The sequence below is a fragment of the Primulina huaijiensis genome, unplaced genomic scaffold (genome assembly GCF_012295235.1).
Source record: "Primulina huaijiensis isolate GDHJ02 unplaced genomic scaffold, ASM1229523v2 scaffold38877, whole genome shotgun sequence".
In the NCBI taxonomy this organism is placed as follows: Eukaryota; Viridiplantae; Streptophyta; class Magnoliopsida; order Lamiales; family Gesneriaceae; genus Primulina; species Primulina huaijiensis.
In genome coordinates, this window is record NW_027359117.1 from 451,913 (window position 1) to 467,063 (window position 15,151).

The 15,151-nt window shown below is 35.1% G+C and overlaps 4 protein-coding genes across 7 annotated transcripts; 2 read left to right on the plus strand and 2 right to left on the minus strand.

The window, feature by feature from the left end:
- Positions 1-718: 718 nt before the first annotated feature.
- Positions 719-5,233, minus strand: LOC140968961 (histone deacetylase 19). 4 transcript variants are annotated; one of them, XM_073430162.1, is made up of 7 exons: positions 5,117-5,233; positions 4,215-4,775; positions 3,213-3,653; positions 2,812-3,042; positions 1,905-1,975; positions 1,767-1,824; positions 719-1,055 (listed from the first exon to the last, which is right to left on the minus strand). In XM_073430162.1, exons 2-7 carry the CDS (start codon positions 4,740-4,742, stop codon positions 990-992), a joined length of 1,395 nt encoding a protein of 464 aa, XP_073286263.1. In that variant the 5' UTR covers positions 4,743-4,775; positions 5,117-5,233; the 3' UTR covers positions 719-989. The 4 variants fall into 4 exon arrangements, with proteins under 4 accessions (XP_073286263.1, XP_073286265.1, XP_073286264.1 ...); XM_073430164.1 differs by having other exon boundaries at positions 4,215-4,752; positions 5,117-5,208; XM_073430163.1 differs by having other exon boundaries at positions 5,112-5,135.
- Positions 5,234-6,815: 1,582 nt separating this feature from the next.
- Positions 6,816-7,382, minus strand: LOC140968917 (uncharacterized). Its single transcript, XM_073430064.1, has one exon. The coding sequence runs from the start codon at positions 7,380-7,382 to the stop codon at positions 6,816-6,818; it is 567 nt and encodes a 188-aa protein (XP_073286165.1).
- A 2,910-nt stretch (positions 7,383-10,292) lies between these two features.
- Positions 10,293-11,405, plus strand: LOC140968987 (protein VACUOLELESS GAMETOPHYTES). Its single transcript, XM_073430202.1, has 2 exons — positions 10,293-10,720; positions 10,838-11,405. The coding sequence occupies exons 1-2, from the start codon at positions 10,396-10,398 to the stop codon at positions 11,314-11,316; spliced, it is 804 nt and encodes a 267-aa protein (XP_073286303.1). The 5' UTR covers positions 10,293-10,395; the 3' UTR covers positions 11,317-11,405.
- Positions 11,406-12,092: 687 nt separating this feature from the next.
- LOC140968966 (cell division control protein 2 homolog D-like) lies at positions 12,093-14,386 on the plus strand. Its single transcript, XM_073430170.1, has 8 exons — positions 12,093-12,388; positions 12,974-13,115; positions 13,237-13,298; positions 13,384-13,495; positions 13,587-13,680; positions 13,791-13,860; positions 13,938-14,076; positions 14,171-14,386. Exons 1-8 carry the CDS (start codon positions 12,168-12,170, stop codon positions 14,261-14,263), a joined length of 933 nt encoding a protein of 310 aa, XP_073286271.1. The 5' UTR covers positions 12,093-12,167; the 3' UTR covers positions 14,264-14,386.
- Positions 14,387-15,151: the final 765 nt, after the last annotated feature.

Sequence of the window (15,151 nt, forward strand, 5' to 3'; positions counted from 1 at the left end):
GGGAATTGAGGCGGGTGAATGTTGTACGATGTAATGAGGTGGAGTACACGTTTTATGATCAAGGTGCATGTATATCTTCTAGTCTAACCACGGTGTAAAGTGAGGACCGCAGACGAAGCTAAGTGAACCGTTGTTGATAATAACATTGTACAAGCAAAATATGAAAGTTCCATCTATTATTTTTTGTTTTCCCTATCAAACATTTGTAACATGTATTTTACAAGAAGTTGAGGAATTGTTATAAAATAACAATTCAGTAGCCTACGATTGAAAATGAATTACTGGCTTGCATCAAGGTGCAACCCCCGAATCAAATTAAGTCGAGCTTTTGGTTGAGCTTTTGATCACTATTAATTGTACGTTGTCCTAAAAATATTTGAGTTCATTCTTTTGTAAATTGTTGTAAATATATCGAATAAACATGGGTTGTAGGTTCGTGGGGACGGCATTAGGATCTCAACTACTTAGGAAACAAAGGTTTACGAACTTGTACGAAGACAAGATGAATCTCAATCTCTCGGAGCACTAACAGTAAAATGAAATTGAAAATGTTGAGTTTGATGGTATCATGAAGGTAATACGGTCAAATATTCTTGGGGTACTAACAGAATGATGAAATTGAAAATATTCTTGTGTATATCATCTCAACATATTTAAAACATTTGTTGCGGCCTCAAAAAGTCTCTAAACCATCCTCGCTGTGAAGCAAAGACGTAAAAACACTATTAACTTAATATGATTATTTAAGATTCTCCCTGCCAGTTATATACATAAATATTCATTTTCATTCCAACATAAGACACTTCCTGCCAGTCTCGACCACAAATTATGCAAGTCTCGTGTAGATTTGCTTAATTTACAAGTAACAAATTCACAATTTCCAAGAGAAATTATAGTTTCAATTAGAAAGAACTGAGTTTTTACCCCGATAGTTTTGGAAATTCGATTGTTTACACAGTAGAGACCTACTCATGATGCGGAACGAAGGCCTAAGCAATGTGTTTCGGAGGATTAAGGTCCACTTCGCCATTACACTCGCCTTCTCTGATGTCTCCCTAGAGAGAACAAACGGAACAACTGTATTGAGCAGCCGGAAAAAGTTCTAAACAGTTTTACTACTATGGTGTTATGTGGAAATTTATTATTATAATTTTTACATCTAAACAGGAAAAGGTTCCGTTAAAAGACCGATAAGACAATGAGCACAATGAGAATTTCAACTTATTGTCATCGAATGGAAACATGTGACCAGTTATCTGAACATAAATTTTGAAAAGAAGGGGGTAAAAATGATGCACTAATCAGTAAAATCTTGTATTCTGGGCCTACTACGATACAAGCAAACGCATAACAGATTGATTTTGATGCAATAAATGTTTATACTACACATGCAATATCTGTACATTGCACCAATGAATAAGCAGATGAAATTTTGCATCTGCTCTTCTAGTTACTGTGTTGAATGTAAATGGTACGCATCTCATAGTCACACTTTGACTCAACTTAACGTAGGAAAATACCAGCCATTAACAAGGGTATAGAGAATGATGACCTCCAGACACAACCAGTTTGATGATGACTTGGCTCTGACTATAAGAAGTGTTTTCGATTGGAGAAAATTTTTGAAACTCAGTTAGCTTTAAAATCAGTCTGAAAATTTCCGATATGCAAATACTGAAGCATAAAACCATTACTAAATTCCTGTACTAGTGCAGCTCTAACATTTCCATCAGCAAGTAAAATAGAAAGGACAAGGAAATTAATACCGTGAGTTTTGCTTCAGCTTCAAGAAATTCACTCTTCACTCTGCCAGGCAAAGGCTTGCTGTGTACGAATAAGAGTGTTGAAGTTTCTAGAGAGAAAAAAGGAAAAAAGCTAAAAAAATAGCATGAAGAAAAGACTACCATTCATCATCAACATCCATGTCAAAATCAGTTTCAGCTCTTTCCTCCGCAACATCAAGGTCTTCATCCATCTGCATGTCAAGCACATTAGAATAGCTAAAATTAGGTTATTCACATTGGAAAAAACATTGAACTGACAAGTAACATTATTACTCTAAACCACTAAAAAAAAAATGGCCGCAAAGCTTTGCAGTATAAAAAATGCAAGATTACATCCATCAGCGAAGGAACTTTTGGCTTTTGCACAATAAAATAAAAGGGCAAACGGACGTAAAAAGGCAAAAACCAAAACAATCCTAAGCTGTCTTCCATCTAAACAGCAAATCATAATACTCAAATCCCACCAAATTGGTATGATTCAAATTTAATAATATATGTTACAACATTCTGAGACAGCGGCCAAGCACGTCATCAGATATTGCAGGTACTTTAGTTTTTCACCCGTTGAAAATAATTTGTTACTTCATTATTTAAAATAACTCCACCATAAAAATCCATTATAGCTAGAAAAATATGTTTCCATAAAGGAGACTAAGCAATTAAAAACTGAATTCCATCAATCGAGCAATTTAAAAAATTCTACTGTAGAAACCTCAACAATGCATGAATCGGATAACTGAAAATTCTGGAATAAGTTATACTCCAGCACTCCCTATTTGGACATACTAAAGTTGCATGCAGAGTCAACAGGCAATGCAGTTTTTTGTTTGCCTTCAGAGACAGGTTTTAGGGTGTAGATAATAAGATCAAATCATCTCAATTAAAAACCTAAACAAGCTCAATCTCTTATTAAATTTCTTTGTCCCTACATTTCTTCAAGAAGATTTAAGTTATCTGATGATATTAAAAGGATATATAATATAGGTACGGTAGGAATTTTAATAAGATTCTCTGATGCAGAACAAACCTCAGAAATTTCAGTATCAGGTGGTCGCTCCTGAAATTGGACACTTGGTGCATGTTGTAGCTTCGAAAGATAATCAAGAAGCTTGGATCTAATCTCTTCCAGTAAATGACGAGAGTTTTTATTTTCCATGTTACTTGGAGCAACATGAAGAGTGTAATCTGGGCCAAAGTATTCATAATATTCATGTTGCGGCATCTTGTCCTCCAGTTCAACCCCAAGTGCTACCCCTGTCTGTCAAATCAAGTAAGTAAATCAATTGTAGAAGAGCTGCATCACCAACTATGGGATCAACACATCAATACATCACAGATTTGAAAAAAAAAAAGAACAAATTTGAACTTACAGCTGACAGTAAGGGTTGTTAATTGAAAAACCATAATCACTAATCATAAGCACATTACCTCATAACACCAGCATCGAGCAACATTACGTATTGTGTAACCACCTCCACCCAACAACAGTAATGGCACATTGAAGGATCTCATAAATTTGACACACTCTGCGTGACCTTTAATTGAGAGATTAAAGCAGCCTAACCGGTCCCCAGACAGCGAGTCTGCACCACATTGTAACACTACAGCACCAGGCCTAAAAAATTCCATCACCTTGCCCATGATTGGTTTAAATAGATATTGATAGCTTTCATCGTCAATTCCATCATCTAGGGGAACATTAAGAGAGTAATACTTCCCCTTTCCAAATCCAACATCTCTTATATCCCCCGTTCCAGGAAAATAATCTCCAAACTTGTGAAAAGAAACAGTCATGACCCTGTCTGTAGTATAAAAGGCTTCCTCAACACCATCACCATGATGAATATCAATGTCTACGTATAAAACTCGCTGCCAAAAAATAACAATATCAAAATCAATGTACATAATACTCAGAGCCAAAAAATAAATATCAAAACTAACGTGCTTATAAAACTCATCAACAAAAGTTCAATTTCATTGACTTTTTTATTACTGGACAGGGGCCTATAACTCACAAGGCTTTTGGAACTCCATACTGCATCAGCAACAAAGTAGTTGAGGCATACCATGGAAAGAGAATGAAATGAAAGTAAAATAATCATAATGCAGACTAGAGTGACAAATAGTAAGCATCGACATCTCAATGCGAGTGCCGTAATGTCCGAAATCTTCGTTTACAAATTATATCAATTTCGCAATGAACATAAAAAAAGGCAATTCATGCAAAAAATAAACTCGGCAGGTTAAGAATAAGTTTAACCCAACCATGCAGCAAAGACAAGTTTCAGTCTCTGAATTAAAGCAAGAATCCAAAAAAGGGCCTGAGAACACAAAGCTTACCCATCATATGCAGTGTATTCTGACTTACTGAATCCATAGAAGCTAATTAACTAAACAAGAGGAAAGTAGGAAAACGAAGAGGAAACCTACCTCATGCACTTTGAGAAGTTCCAAGATAGCCAATACTATATCATTCACATAGCAAAAACCAGAAGCCTCGCATTTCTTCGCATGATGTAATCCGCCAGCCCAATTTATAGCGATATCACAGTGCCCATGATTTAACTTCACAGCTCCACCAACAGAACCACCAGCATAAGTTTGACAAAACGAGTAGAGGCCATCAAACACAGGACAGTCCTCGCCGACGTTAAATCTCTTCAGCTGCCTGAGCTGGTCCTGCTGTGTTTCGGGGGTGATGTTCCTCAAAAAAGAGACATAATCATCAGCATGGAATCTGCAAAGATCTTTCTCTCTCGCAGGATTGGGCTTGAGAACATGCATCTGATGCAGTAATCCGTAGTGGGCAAGAAGAGCATGTGTCATCCGAATCCTGTGTGGTTTCATTGGGTGACCTTGCCCGTAATAGTAATTTCCGACCTCCGGGTCGTAGAAATAACTCACTTTCCGCTTCACCCCATCAGGTCCAGATGGAAGTGAATTGCCCCCAGTTTCCATCAATATAGATCTGGCTCAACGTTTACTTTAGGGCTGAGGCAGAAATTTAAAGCAAGCAAAGAAAACACAATTACTAAACAGTAAGTTCGAACCTCATCGATGAAACCTAAAACCTAAAACTAAGATTGGATCCATAAACCCATTTACTCTTCTCTGCAATTAAATTACTTTTATATATTTAATGTTGAACACGATCAAGCTAATCAACAAAACAAACAAGGAATAAAAAATCAAAACAATTACAGAATCAGGAACTAAACTCCAACATCTACGACTTGGGAATACAAAGCAATCCAACCACTAACAGTGACCAATCAGAGATCGAACACAGCTGAAACAGAAGAACAAATAAGAACGCAGGAGGCATACATTACCTGAGAATTTGAGTTGATAGGAGACAGTAGCCTTGCAGGGAAGCCGGAATGTAGAAACTTTGAGAAGCTGTGCACGGTTTGCCTTGGACGCAGATTTTTATATCAATTCGTTCATTAATTTTTTATTTTATTTTATTTTTTTGGAATAATTTTGGTTTTTTTTAAGGAATAATTTTATTGTTTTTTTATTAATAATTTTATTGTTTTTAAGGTCAGGGAGATAGATCTTCGTTTAACTTATTATGATAAGTTATTTAAATTTCAATATTTATTTAGTAAATCACACTCGATTTGATCTTGAATATGCTTCGATATTATTTAATATCCACTTAAGTTACATATCGTGGATTATCTGATATTATTTAATATTCACTTAAAGTTACATGTTGTGTGTTGCAAATATCCCATTTTATTTAAATGTAATTTTTCATGTTTATGTCCCTTCAATTTTTTTCAAAGATAAATATTATTTAAATTCTCACACCCACTTAAATTTTTACAAAAAAAAAAACTTGTGAGATCGTTCTCTTATATATTATTTTTTATACAAAAAATATTATTTTTTTATTGTAAACATAAGCATAGTTGATATGTATCATGAATACAGTTTCGTAAGACAATCTCAAAATGACCTACTTAAATTTGTATTCATTCGTTGCCAGATATTATATGTTTGGACTATCTCATGCACAACAAAATGTGTTTGCACTCCCTGAGCCTACATGTCTTCTTTCGAATGAAAATCAGTACAAAAAATTAAAACTATGGTACTGATATATGATATTTGAGTATCATTTGTTTCATATCTTGTACTAATATATGATTTTTGAGTAACCGTATATGTATAAAAAAATTTATTTGTATTAACGACACATTTTTCTTTTCGGATGAAAATCGATATAAAACATTGAAAATATGATATTTTTATGTGATAAATATACTAATAAATTATTTTAAACACCCAAACATATGTAACAAATGTTGATATTAATAAAGTTATTATAATTTTAAATTCAAAATCTTATTTTTTGTATCGTATCTGAAACAATTGTCACTCGAATATCATATATTAATATCATATTTTTATGTTTTGTATCGATTTCAATTAAATAAAAAAGAAGCAAATACAAAATATGAGTTCAAGAAACACAAAACTGATTTTAAAAAACTCAAAATCAAGAATCAATTTTTTTCAGTGCTTACAAACAATCATGTGGAGAAGAAACAGATTTGAGTCAATTCAACTCCTAGTTTTTTGCTCGTCAATATTAGATCAGCATGCGTGTATAGATTTCATCAAGAATTTTGAAAAGAAGAGTGTATGTGAGTGTGTCTATTACATATTATATAAGAAGATATGCGAATCACATGCTTAATTACGAATATATTAATATTAATTATTCCCAGAAGATTATCTGGATAAATCATCACAACCCAATTGGGATTTATGCAAAATTTGCGTACATCACGTGAAATGCTGGAAATATTTCTCACGAATCATGAGCTCTCCGATCCTCCAAGAACACGGGCCCAGGAATCAATTGACAGGGATTAATTTCGTGTACTTTCAGAATGAATCTCGTAATCATTTTCGAAAGAATTACAGCAAAATTCTCTAAAATTTTCTAGCTGATCATCGTCTTGCTTGAGCAGTACTGATGTATGTATGATTTGATTTGCGTGCCATTTCCAACTTTCTTCAATCGGCGTGGAGCACAGATCCTTCGTAAATGGTGGAGAGCCTGATTCTGAACGATCGGACGGCCAATTTAGCTCGCCGGGAAGAGAATCTATGCATCTTCCTCGTTGAACCGGATCTAGAAATTACCCCTAGCGGAGAATCGAAAGAAACCTTGTTCTGAATCTGATAATTCGACTGCGGATGCTCCTCCGCCACCAGGACAGGAGAAATCCTCGCCTTGCTCCTCCGTCTGCGTATGTTAACCTTGTCAAGAGCAATGCTGGCCTTCACGGCCAAAGCCGCCATTTCGGAGGCAGCCAGCCGATACTTGAGCTTATTCATCGACAACACGAAGTAGATCTGATCCGGATCGAGCTCGAACTCTCCGTCGAGAGGGGGGATGAAATCATCGAAACATAAGGAATCGGAATCGCATAGGAAGATTGAGTCCGGGGAAGAAGACTCGAACCGGAGAACCTGAGAAGCTGTAACAGGAAGAGAATACTGGCGAAATTGTCCATCCATGGAGACGACATTAGCGGACGGCTTCTGATCGACGGATTGGGCGGAGAAACAAGCACCCATGAACGAATCTCGAAGGATTTTGCAAAGACAAATGGCGGTGGAGTTGGGGAAAAGGCGGTGGCGGAGGCGGTATATATTTGTATGGAGGGTCGCGAGAGAGTGGAGGAAGGTGTTGTTGGGGACCATTGGTTTTGATGACTAAGCGATGACGTTTCGTGGATCACGTGACGTCATTCCCGGGTCAGTTCCTCGAAACTCAACTCAAATTTGACCATAATATCGTATTATATAAACAGAGATGACTAAGCGATGACATCTCGGGGATTGCTTTGAATTTCCCAGCAAACGAAAGAATTAAATTGTTTTGAAAAATATTTGATATACATTTAAAATTATCAAATTCGGGCTTAACTCAAATATATTTGGAAGATTTCCCAAATTTAAGTTCAAATTATGTTGTTTAAGATAGTTCGATTGATAGTTCGCAATATTTAATATTTTATTATTATAATATAATATAAATTAAGTAAATATATTTTGAATGATTATTTGTTTTCCGAGTTAGATAAAATATTTGAGTTCGCATAAATCTAATTAGAGACATCAAATTTTTAATAGTTTTGTTCGATTTAGTTCATTTACAATCCTAATCATATATTTGGAGCAACGACAAGACGTTAAAAAAATTAAGAGATATTTAATCTCATTCTCAGTTGGTTTGATTTTAAATGAGTCCGGGTCGTGCCCGAATGATCGATATCGGAAAGAAAATTTTCTATCCGGGTGATAAGAATGACAGGTCATCAATTACCAAATATTTGGTTGAATTTTCTTGGTTGTGATCTAAGGAATGACAGCTTTGTACTAAAATATGACCTGATCTTTTCTTGGTTATGAATTAAGGGATATTATTATATAATACAGCGTATAAATCCGCGTAGCTAGACGTTACTCATAAATCTCAGAACGTATATCGAATTTGATGCCCCTGAATTTGGTAACACTGGACGGATCCGAGCCCATCCCTAAAAAAACCCTAACACTATCAGAAGTCCAAGCCCACAAACCCTAACACGGTCAGAAATGCGAGCCCGTTAATGTGCCGGGACATCCGAGCTCACTAAAGGGCCGAGAACTCTGAGCCCTAACGTAACTAAAATATATGAAGATATTCTCGTTAATAGATAAGGGTCCCGACGAATGCCGGATTCAGGTAAATCTAATTAGGATAAGGCAAGATGTTCCAGCCGCTGCGGACTAGAGTTCTAGTATTTGAAATCTCATACCTCAGGTAAAACTATATCTTGACATGAGTCCTACCCTGACACGAAAGCTCATCCTACACCCCTATAAATATCAGGTATTGGCCTATAGTTTGACTTCCTTCACTCTCTTATTCACCTTGCACTATTATATTTCAATCTTAAGTTTGCTCCCCGTACTGACTTAAACATCGGAGGAATCACGCTGGAAAGTTTTCCAGCGCCCCCTAACCTTACTTCTATCTGTGCAGAACCCAGAATTCCGACCCGACCCCAACCATCCGTGAAGATTTGAATATCCCCTCTCCAGACCGAACCCGATGTAAAATTGTGGTATCATCAGAATTAATCTTTTTTTTCCCTAATTTTTTAAAATTTTTGTTTTTTCCATTTTTATACTTTACTCTTAAAATCAACTTCAAGTATTTCTTACCGAGCACACTTTTTAAAAAATCTTTCATAATTTCCTATCGAATTTTTTGAGTTATTTTTTATATAAGTTTTAACAAAAAGACAAACCATTCATCCTGTATGATTTGCTTTTACACAAGGTGATGATTATATTGTAAAAAGTCTAGAAGATAAAAGCTGTTAAAAATTGTTAACAGACTAATAACCTTTTATTTTTTTTTAAAATAAAAAACAATTACTCCAATTGTAAAGCATTTTTCCCCTTTTTTACAAATACGGAGTTTTAAAAATAATTAATTTTACACGTTTCGTTTTTTTTTAAAAAAAAAAGAAGGATGAATGCAGTTTGCTCGCTTTACAGCTCAAGCCGTAGAAAGAAATGGCAAATCGCAAAAATCTGGGCCTCAATATTTGATGAATCTTTAAGCTTTAAACATCAAAAAAAAAAAAAAAAAAAAANCCGAACATAACCATATTTCTGGCTCCGTCACTGCCCGACATTAGTCTAAAATATCTCATATTATTATATGTATGTATTATTTGAATTGAATTGAGATAATTAAAATTAAAATAAAATTTCAAATAAGCAAGCTTTAATTTATAATGTTCGATTTAAATACTTTGGCAGGCTTTATATTTTTAAAGCATCGATGATTTCTTCCAAGCGCGCACCATAATAAAGATATTCCCAATAATACATTACAAGTCAAAAAGAAAAGAAAATTTTAACCAAATTATAACCTTGAGTTACACAATTCGTGAAGGGTAAATGCCAAATTTCCTAATCTTAATGACCCAATTTTTTACTCTTTTAGATTTTTTTTTTATTTTTTATAATGAAACCCGCAATCGTTACCTTTTGAAATGATAAATCTCTTGAATATAATATGGAAAATCGTACTATAAAAATTCTATGAGATTGGCCCATTCCGTCAAGAAATTATTGAAAAAAAAAAAGGCAAAAACTTGCGTGAGACGGTCTCACGGTCGTATTTTGTGAGACGGATATTTTATTTGGGTCATCCATGAAAAATTATTACTTTTTATGCTAAGAGTATAATTTTTTATTGTGAATATTGGTAGGATTGACCCGTCTCACTGATAAAGATTTGTGAAACCGTCTCACAAGAGACCTACTAAAAAAAATATTGTTTTCAAATTAAATACATAATATCTTACATATACTGATATACATGCAAAATGTAAAAAGAAAAATAAATAAATAAATAATTTTACGATTTACATGCTCTTGGTATTATGTGTCCTCTCTCCAAGGCAGCATAAATAATATTCCCTCCAAAGAAAAACTTGCACCATCGATCATTCTCTTGAAGCAACAATTTGGTGTGAAAAATATAATCTTTCAAAAATTCTCATATATCATCATCAAGAAATTTCCAATGAGAAGATCTTCTTCTTCCTTGAATCAAATGCTCGCCACCTTTAACTCTCAGGTGACGGAAAATTCTGTGCCGCCCCCTCCACCGCCTATTCTGGGCGAAGAGATCACGCAGTTGATCCACTCCAAACACCCCTTGACGGAGGTAACCTCGCCTGATCTGTTCACTTGCGCCGGCTGCAAGGAGTATGGAGCCGGCAAGAGGTTCGCGTGTCAGCAGTGCGATTTTCAGCTGCACCAGTTTTGTGCTAACTCGGCTCCACTGCTGATGAATCATCCACTTCACGCCCAGCACCAACTCATTTTCCACCCTAAACCTAAACAGGGTACGAATACTGTCAACTATTTAAGTGTGTCTGTCCGGTTTTGGCTCATATCTTTGATCCTACATTTGGATTATTTGTATATAAATTGGATCTTTTGCTGATATAAATTGCAAAAAGGCGGAATAATGCCATGGCCAAGATGTGATATTTGTGGCAAGTCTTCCAAAGGGTTTACCTACAGATGCCGGGCATGTAGCTTCCAAATGCATCCTTGCTGCGCACTCCTCTCAACTCATATCAACTTCCCAATCCATCCACACCCCTTGAAACTGCTACCACCATCGAACACAACCGGCGAAATGACCTGTGGTGAGTGCAACAAATTGAAAAGGTCGGGACGGATGTATCGTTGCACCGTATGCGAATACCACCTCCATGCGGTGTGCGCCAAAACACTCGTGAATGGCCTCCATGCTAACGGGATCACGGCTCCCGAGAAGCCGAGTGTGCTGGGTGCTGCTGCTCGTCTCGCATCGCAAGTCGTTATCGAGTTTATAGGAGGGCTTATTGAGGGGTTGGGAGAGGGCGTGGGAGAGGTACTCGTTCAAAATATTGCAAGAGCTAGGTGTAGCCGCAATAGAAGGATAAGAGACTAATAATCTCTCAATATCGATTTGCTGTTAAATAAATTTTTCTTGGATATCAGGACAAGTCTATATTTTGTATGGACCAAAATTTGGTTCAAAGTAGGTTTTGTAATAATTCCTCTAAACGGAATACTTTGTTTCAAGAAATTATACGTAAATGTGTACGTGCCACTTTAGTGCAGTTGATAATGTTATTTCAAATGACTAAATACTTGAGGATTTAGTTATATGTTTATAATGCTAATGTTTTAAAAATGATTTTTTTTAATATTAAAAACAAAAATTAACATGGCATAAGAATTTCAAGTTCATTTTATGATAATTATCTTTTCACGAAAAGTATTATTTTTTATGCTAAAAGTATTACTTTTTATTGTGAATATCGGTAGGGTTGACCCGTCTCACAGATAAAGATTCGTGAGACCGTCTCACAAGATACCTACTCTTTTATTTTTTTGGTTGAAATTTATTTGAATGGTTTTATTACAAAATAACCAATATAAAAATAGAACAAAAAAAGGCCATTCGATCTGATTTCTTCGATATGCTTAGTTCGAGTTTTAACATAATTTAAACTATTTAATTATTCTAAAATCGATTTAATCTCTAATAACTTGATTGCATGGATTATAAAATATGAAAATATGGCACACCCCCATATTTGCATCTATTTTTGAATCTATGTTAGTCGGGGCTAATTATGGAATTTCAATATGCAAGAGAGCTATTTTGAATTTAAAAAATGTTACCGTTGCAGAACGACCGAATATACAATACCAAAAGGCTCCGCGGCTCCAAACAGAAACAAGTTCCTTAATTCTGTGACATATCCCATTTTCGTAAGCAGATTTTTTGGAGAAATGGAGGAGAAAGCGAAATCTGCAATGGAGGCATTCGAGAAACTGGAGAAAGTTGGAGAAGGAACGTACGGTAAAGTGTACCGAGCGAGAGAGAAAGCCACTGGAAAGATTGTGGCTTTGAAGAAGACCCGTCTTCATGAAGATGAAGAGGGAGTGCCCCCCACCACTCTCAGAGAGGTATCGTTGTTGCGTATGCTCTCCAGAGATCCCCATGTCGTCAGGTGATTTATATGTACAGCACTTAACACTAAGTTTTATTCACCCCCTTTTCATGTGGATTTATGTTCTTTAGGGTTTCGTAATTTGGAACCTATTCGCTTTCTTTATTTTTTGTGCAAAACTCGTGGTTTCTTGGTTCTCTTCTGCCCAGTTTTGAGATTTTGAAACGTTTTTAAAGTTTGATTTCAGGGAATTTAGTGTTGGGTTTACTTTCTTTCTTTTTTTTTTTTTTCCCGTTTTTCTCTTTCAGACTCGAGAATAGGTGAACGTTATGTTTATGGGTCAAAATTCCTGATTTTGTTTCGGTTTCTTGAGATTTATTTATGATTGTCTTTAAATTATCTCTGTTTGTCTTTGTTGTTCATTACTCTAATTTAATCCTAAAGCCTCGAGCTATACTTGTAATTTACAAATAATTAGCCATGTAAATGCCCTGGGTTAGGCTGAACTTTGCTAATTTTCTTCTTATTTATTGTTTATTCATCTGTTCGTTTATTTGCTTAATTTCATTTCATCAAGACAGATATTAACTATATACTCTGTCTACACATCGTTTCACATATTTCCTTTTAAATAAATTAATGCAGAATGATGGATGTGAAACAAGGCCAGAATAAGGAAGGAAAGACAGTTCTTTATTTGGTGTTCGAGTACATGGATACTGACCTTAAGAAATACATCCGGAGCTTTCGTCAAACTGGAGGACATATCCCACCTGCAACAGTGAAGGTATTCACAGCTTCTTAACTCGAGGGAATTTATCTTTGTTGTATGGATGATGTTATACTTATATATTTCTTGATGATGTTATACTTATTTATGTCTTGAATCTATTATAATTTGTACGCAGAGCTTAATGTATCAGCTTTGTAAGGGAGTTGCTTTTTGCCATGGTCATGGTGTTTTACACAGGTAATCCATGGTCTTTTCATCATATTTATATCTCAGTTCTTAGATTTTCTATTTTATCACAACGTTCACCATTTCAATTATGTAGGGATCTTAAGCCGCACAATCTTTTGATGGATCCCAAGACAATGACACTGAAAATAGCTGATCTTGGACTAGCCAGATCGTATACAGTACCCATAAAGAAGTATACTCATGAGGTAACATTCATGCCTAGATAGCAATTACCGAATCCAATTACTGGCCTGACATGTGTTTTAATGATTGTGTTATTTCACGCATTTCTTCCAGATATTGACCCTCTGGTACAGAGCTCCAGAGGTGCTTCTGGGTGCTACACATTACTCACCTGCAGTGGACATCTGGTCTGTTGCCTGCATATTTGGTATAGATCTTATAATTCTCCTTATACAAGATTGCATCTCGACGATCTCGTAAATGAGTTATCCAACGAGAACATTAGAGTAACTTCTTCTGTTTACTACTTATATTCAGCTGAGTTGGTGACAAACCAAGCTCTCTTTGCTGGAGACTCAGAGCTTCAACAGCTTCTACACATTTTCAGGTTTGATAGACCAAAAAAAGTTGGATCTTCGATTTTGGCTGCACTTAAGTTCTTATTGGATCTAAATCATGAAACAGATTGTTGGGTACTCCGAACGAAAAAGTGTGGCCTGGTGTGAGCAAGCTTGTGAACTGGCATGAATATCCACAGTGGAGTGCACTGCCACTGTCATCAGTGGTTAAGGAGCTGGATGTGGATGGACTACACCTCTTATCCGTAAGCTTTGTTAAACTCGTCCTCACAATCAAATATTGCTTTTAAAGAATGTCTTCCAGGATCAGCTTTTTTCGTGGTTCTTACCTAATCTCAGGAAATGCTGCACTACGAACCAGCTAAGAGAATTTCAGCCAAGAAAGCTATGGAACATCCTTATTTTGATGATCTTGACAAGTCTCGTCTCTAAAGACACTTACAAAAACCTATGAATTTAAGTCATTTACTGCTCGACTCGAGCATGTATCATCCATGTAATTGACTTATGGATTTATTATCAATTTGCTTGTCTATATGGAATCATCAACCAGTACGAATATTCAAATTTACACTCTAATCAAAGAATTTAGTTAGTTGGTCTTCGTGGTTTCAGATGAGGATTCTTTTTATATTGTCAAGGCTTACAAATAATCTTCAAAGGGGAAACTTAACTTTCCATCTATTTTTCAAAAATAATAAAAAATAAATTTCCCTCGTTCGAGGATCTTCCCTGCCCGAATGATGAAAAATACGTCGAAAGAATAATGGAAGTTAGCCATATATATATATATCTCTACTATCTATAAATATATGAGTTGAATTGTGAATTTACTTGGTTACCCTTTCACTCACTTAGTTATCCTTTCACTCACTATTACTTCATTAATGTTTTATTTATTTATTTAAGTGAAATATTAGTTTGAATTGTTAATTTACTTATTTAATATTTAATTCACCATTACTTCATTAATATTTTATTTATTTATTTAGGTGGCTTTTCAATTTTCTGATATAAAGATTGATATTGAAAATAAAAATAACTTTATTTCATTATTTTAGTTGAATCAACGACATTACTTGGTTACCCTTTCACTTACTTGGTTACCCTTTCACTCACTATTACTTCATTAATGTTTTATTTATTTATTTAAGTGAAATATGAGTTTGAATTGTTAATTTACTTATTTAATCTTTAATTCACCATTACTTCATTAATGTTTTATTTATTTATTTAGGTGACTTTTCAATTTTCTGATATAAAGATTGATATTGAAAATAAAAATAACTTTATTTCATTATTTTAGTTGAATCAACGACA

Excerpts from the sequence above, each read along its gene's own strand:
- LOC140968961 (XM_073430162.1), bottom strand. The coding sequence starts at position 4,742 with ATGGAAACTGGGGGCAATTCACTTCCATCTGGACCTGATGGGGTGAAG. Across the intron at positions 1,825-1,904 it reads ATGGATGTTGATGATGAATG|CAAGCCTTTGCCTGGCAGAG; the intron begins GTAGTCTTTTCT and ends ATTCGTACACAG. Across the intron at positions 1,056-1,766 it reads AAGCTGAAGCAAAACTCACG|GGAGACATCAGAGAAGGCGA; the intron begins GTATTAATTTCC and ends TGTTCTCTCTAG.
- LOC140968917 (XM_073430064.1), bottom strand. The coding sequence starts at position 7,382 with ATGGGTGCTTGTTTCTCCGCCCAATCCGTCGATCAGAAGCCGTCCGCT.
- LOC140968987 (XM_073430202.1), top strand. The coding sequence starts at position 10,396 with ATGAGAAGATCTTCTTCTTCCTTGAATCAAATGCTCGCCACCTTTAAC. Across the intron at positions 10,721-10,837 it reads CCACCCTAAACCTAAACAGG|GCGGAATAATGCCATGGCCA; the intron begins GTACGAATACTG and ends AATTGCAAAAAG.
- LOC140968966 (XM_073430170.1), top strand. The coding sequence starts at position 12,168 with ATGGAGGAGAAAGCGAAATCTGCAATGGAGGCATTCGAGAAACTGGAG. Across the intron at positions 13,299-13,383 it reads GGTCATGGTGTTTTACACAG|GGATCTTAAGCCGCACAATC; the intron begins GTAATCCATGGT and ends TCAATTATGTAG. Across the intron at positions 13,681-13,790 it reads GTCTGTTGCCTGCATATTTG|CTGAGTTGGTGACAAACCAA; the intron begins GTATAGATCTTA and ends ACTTATATTCAG.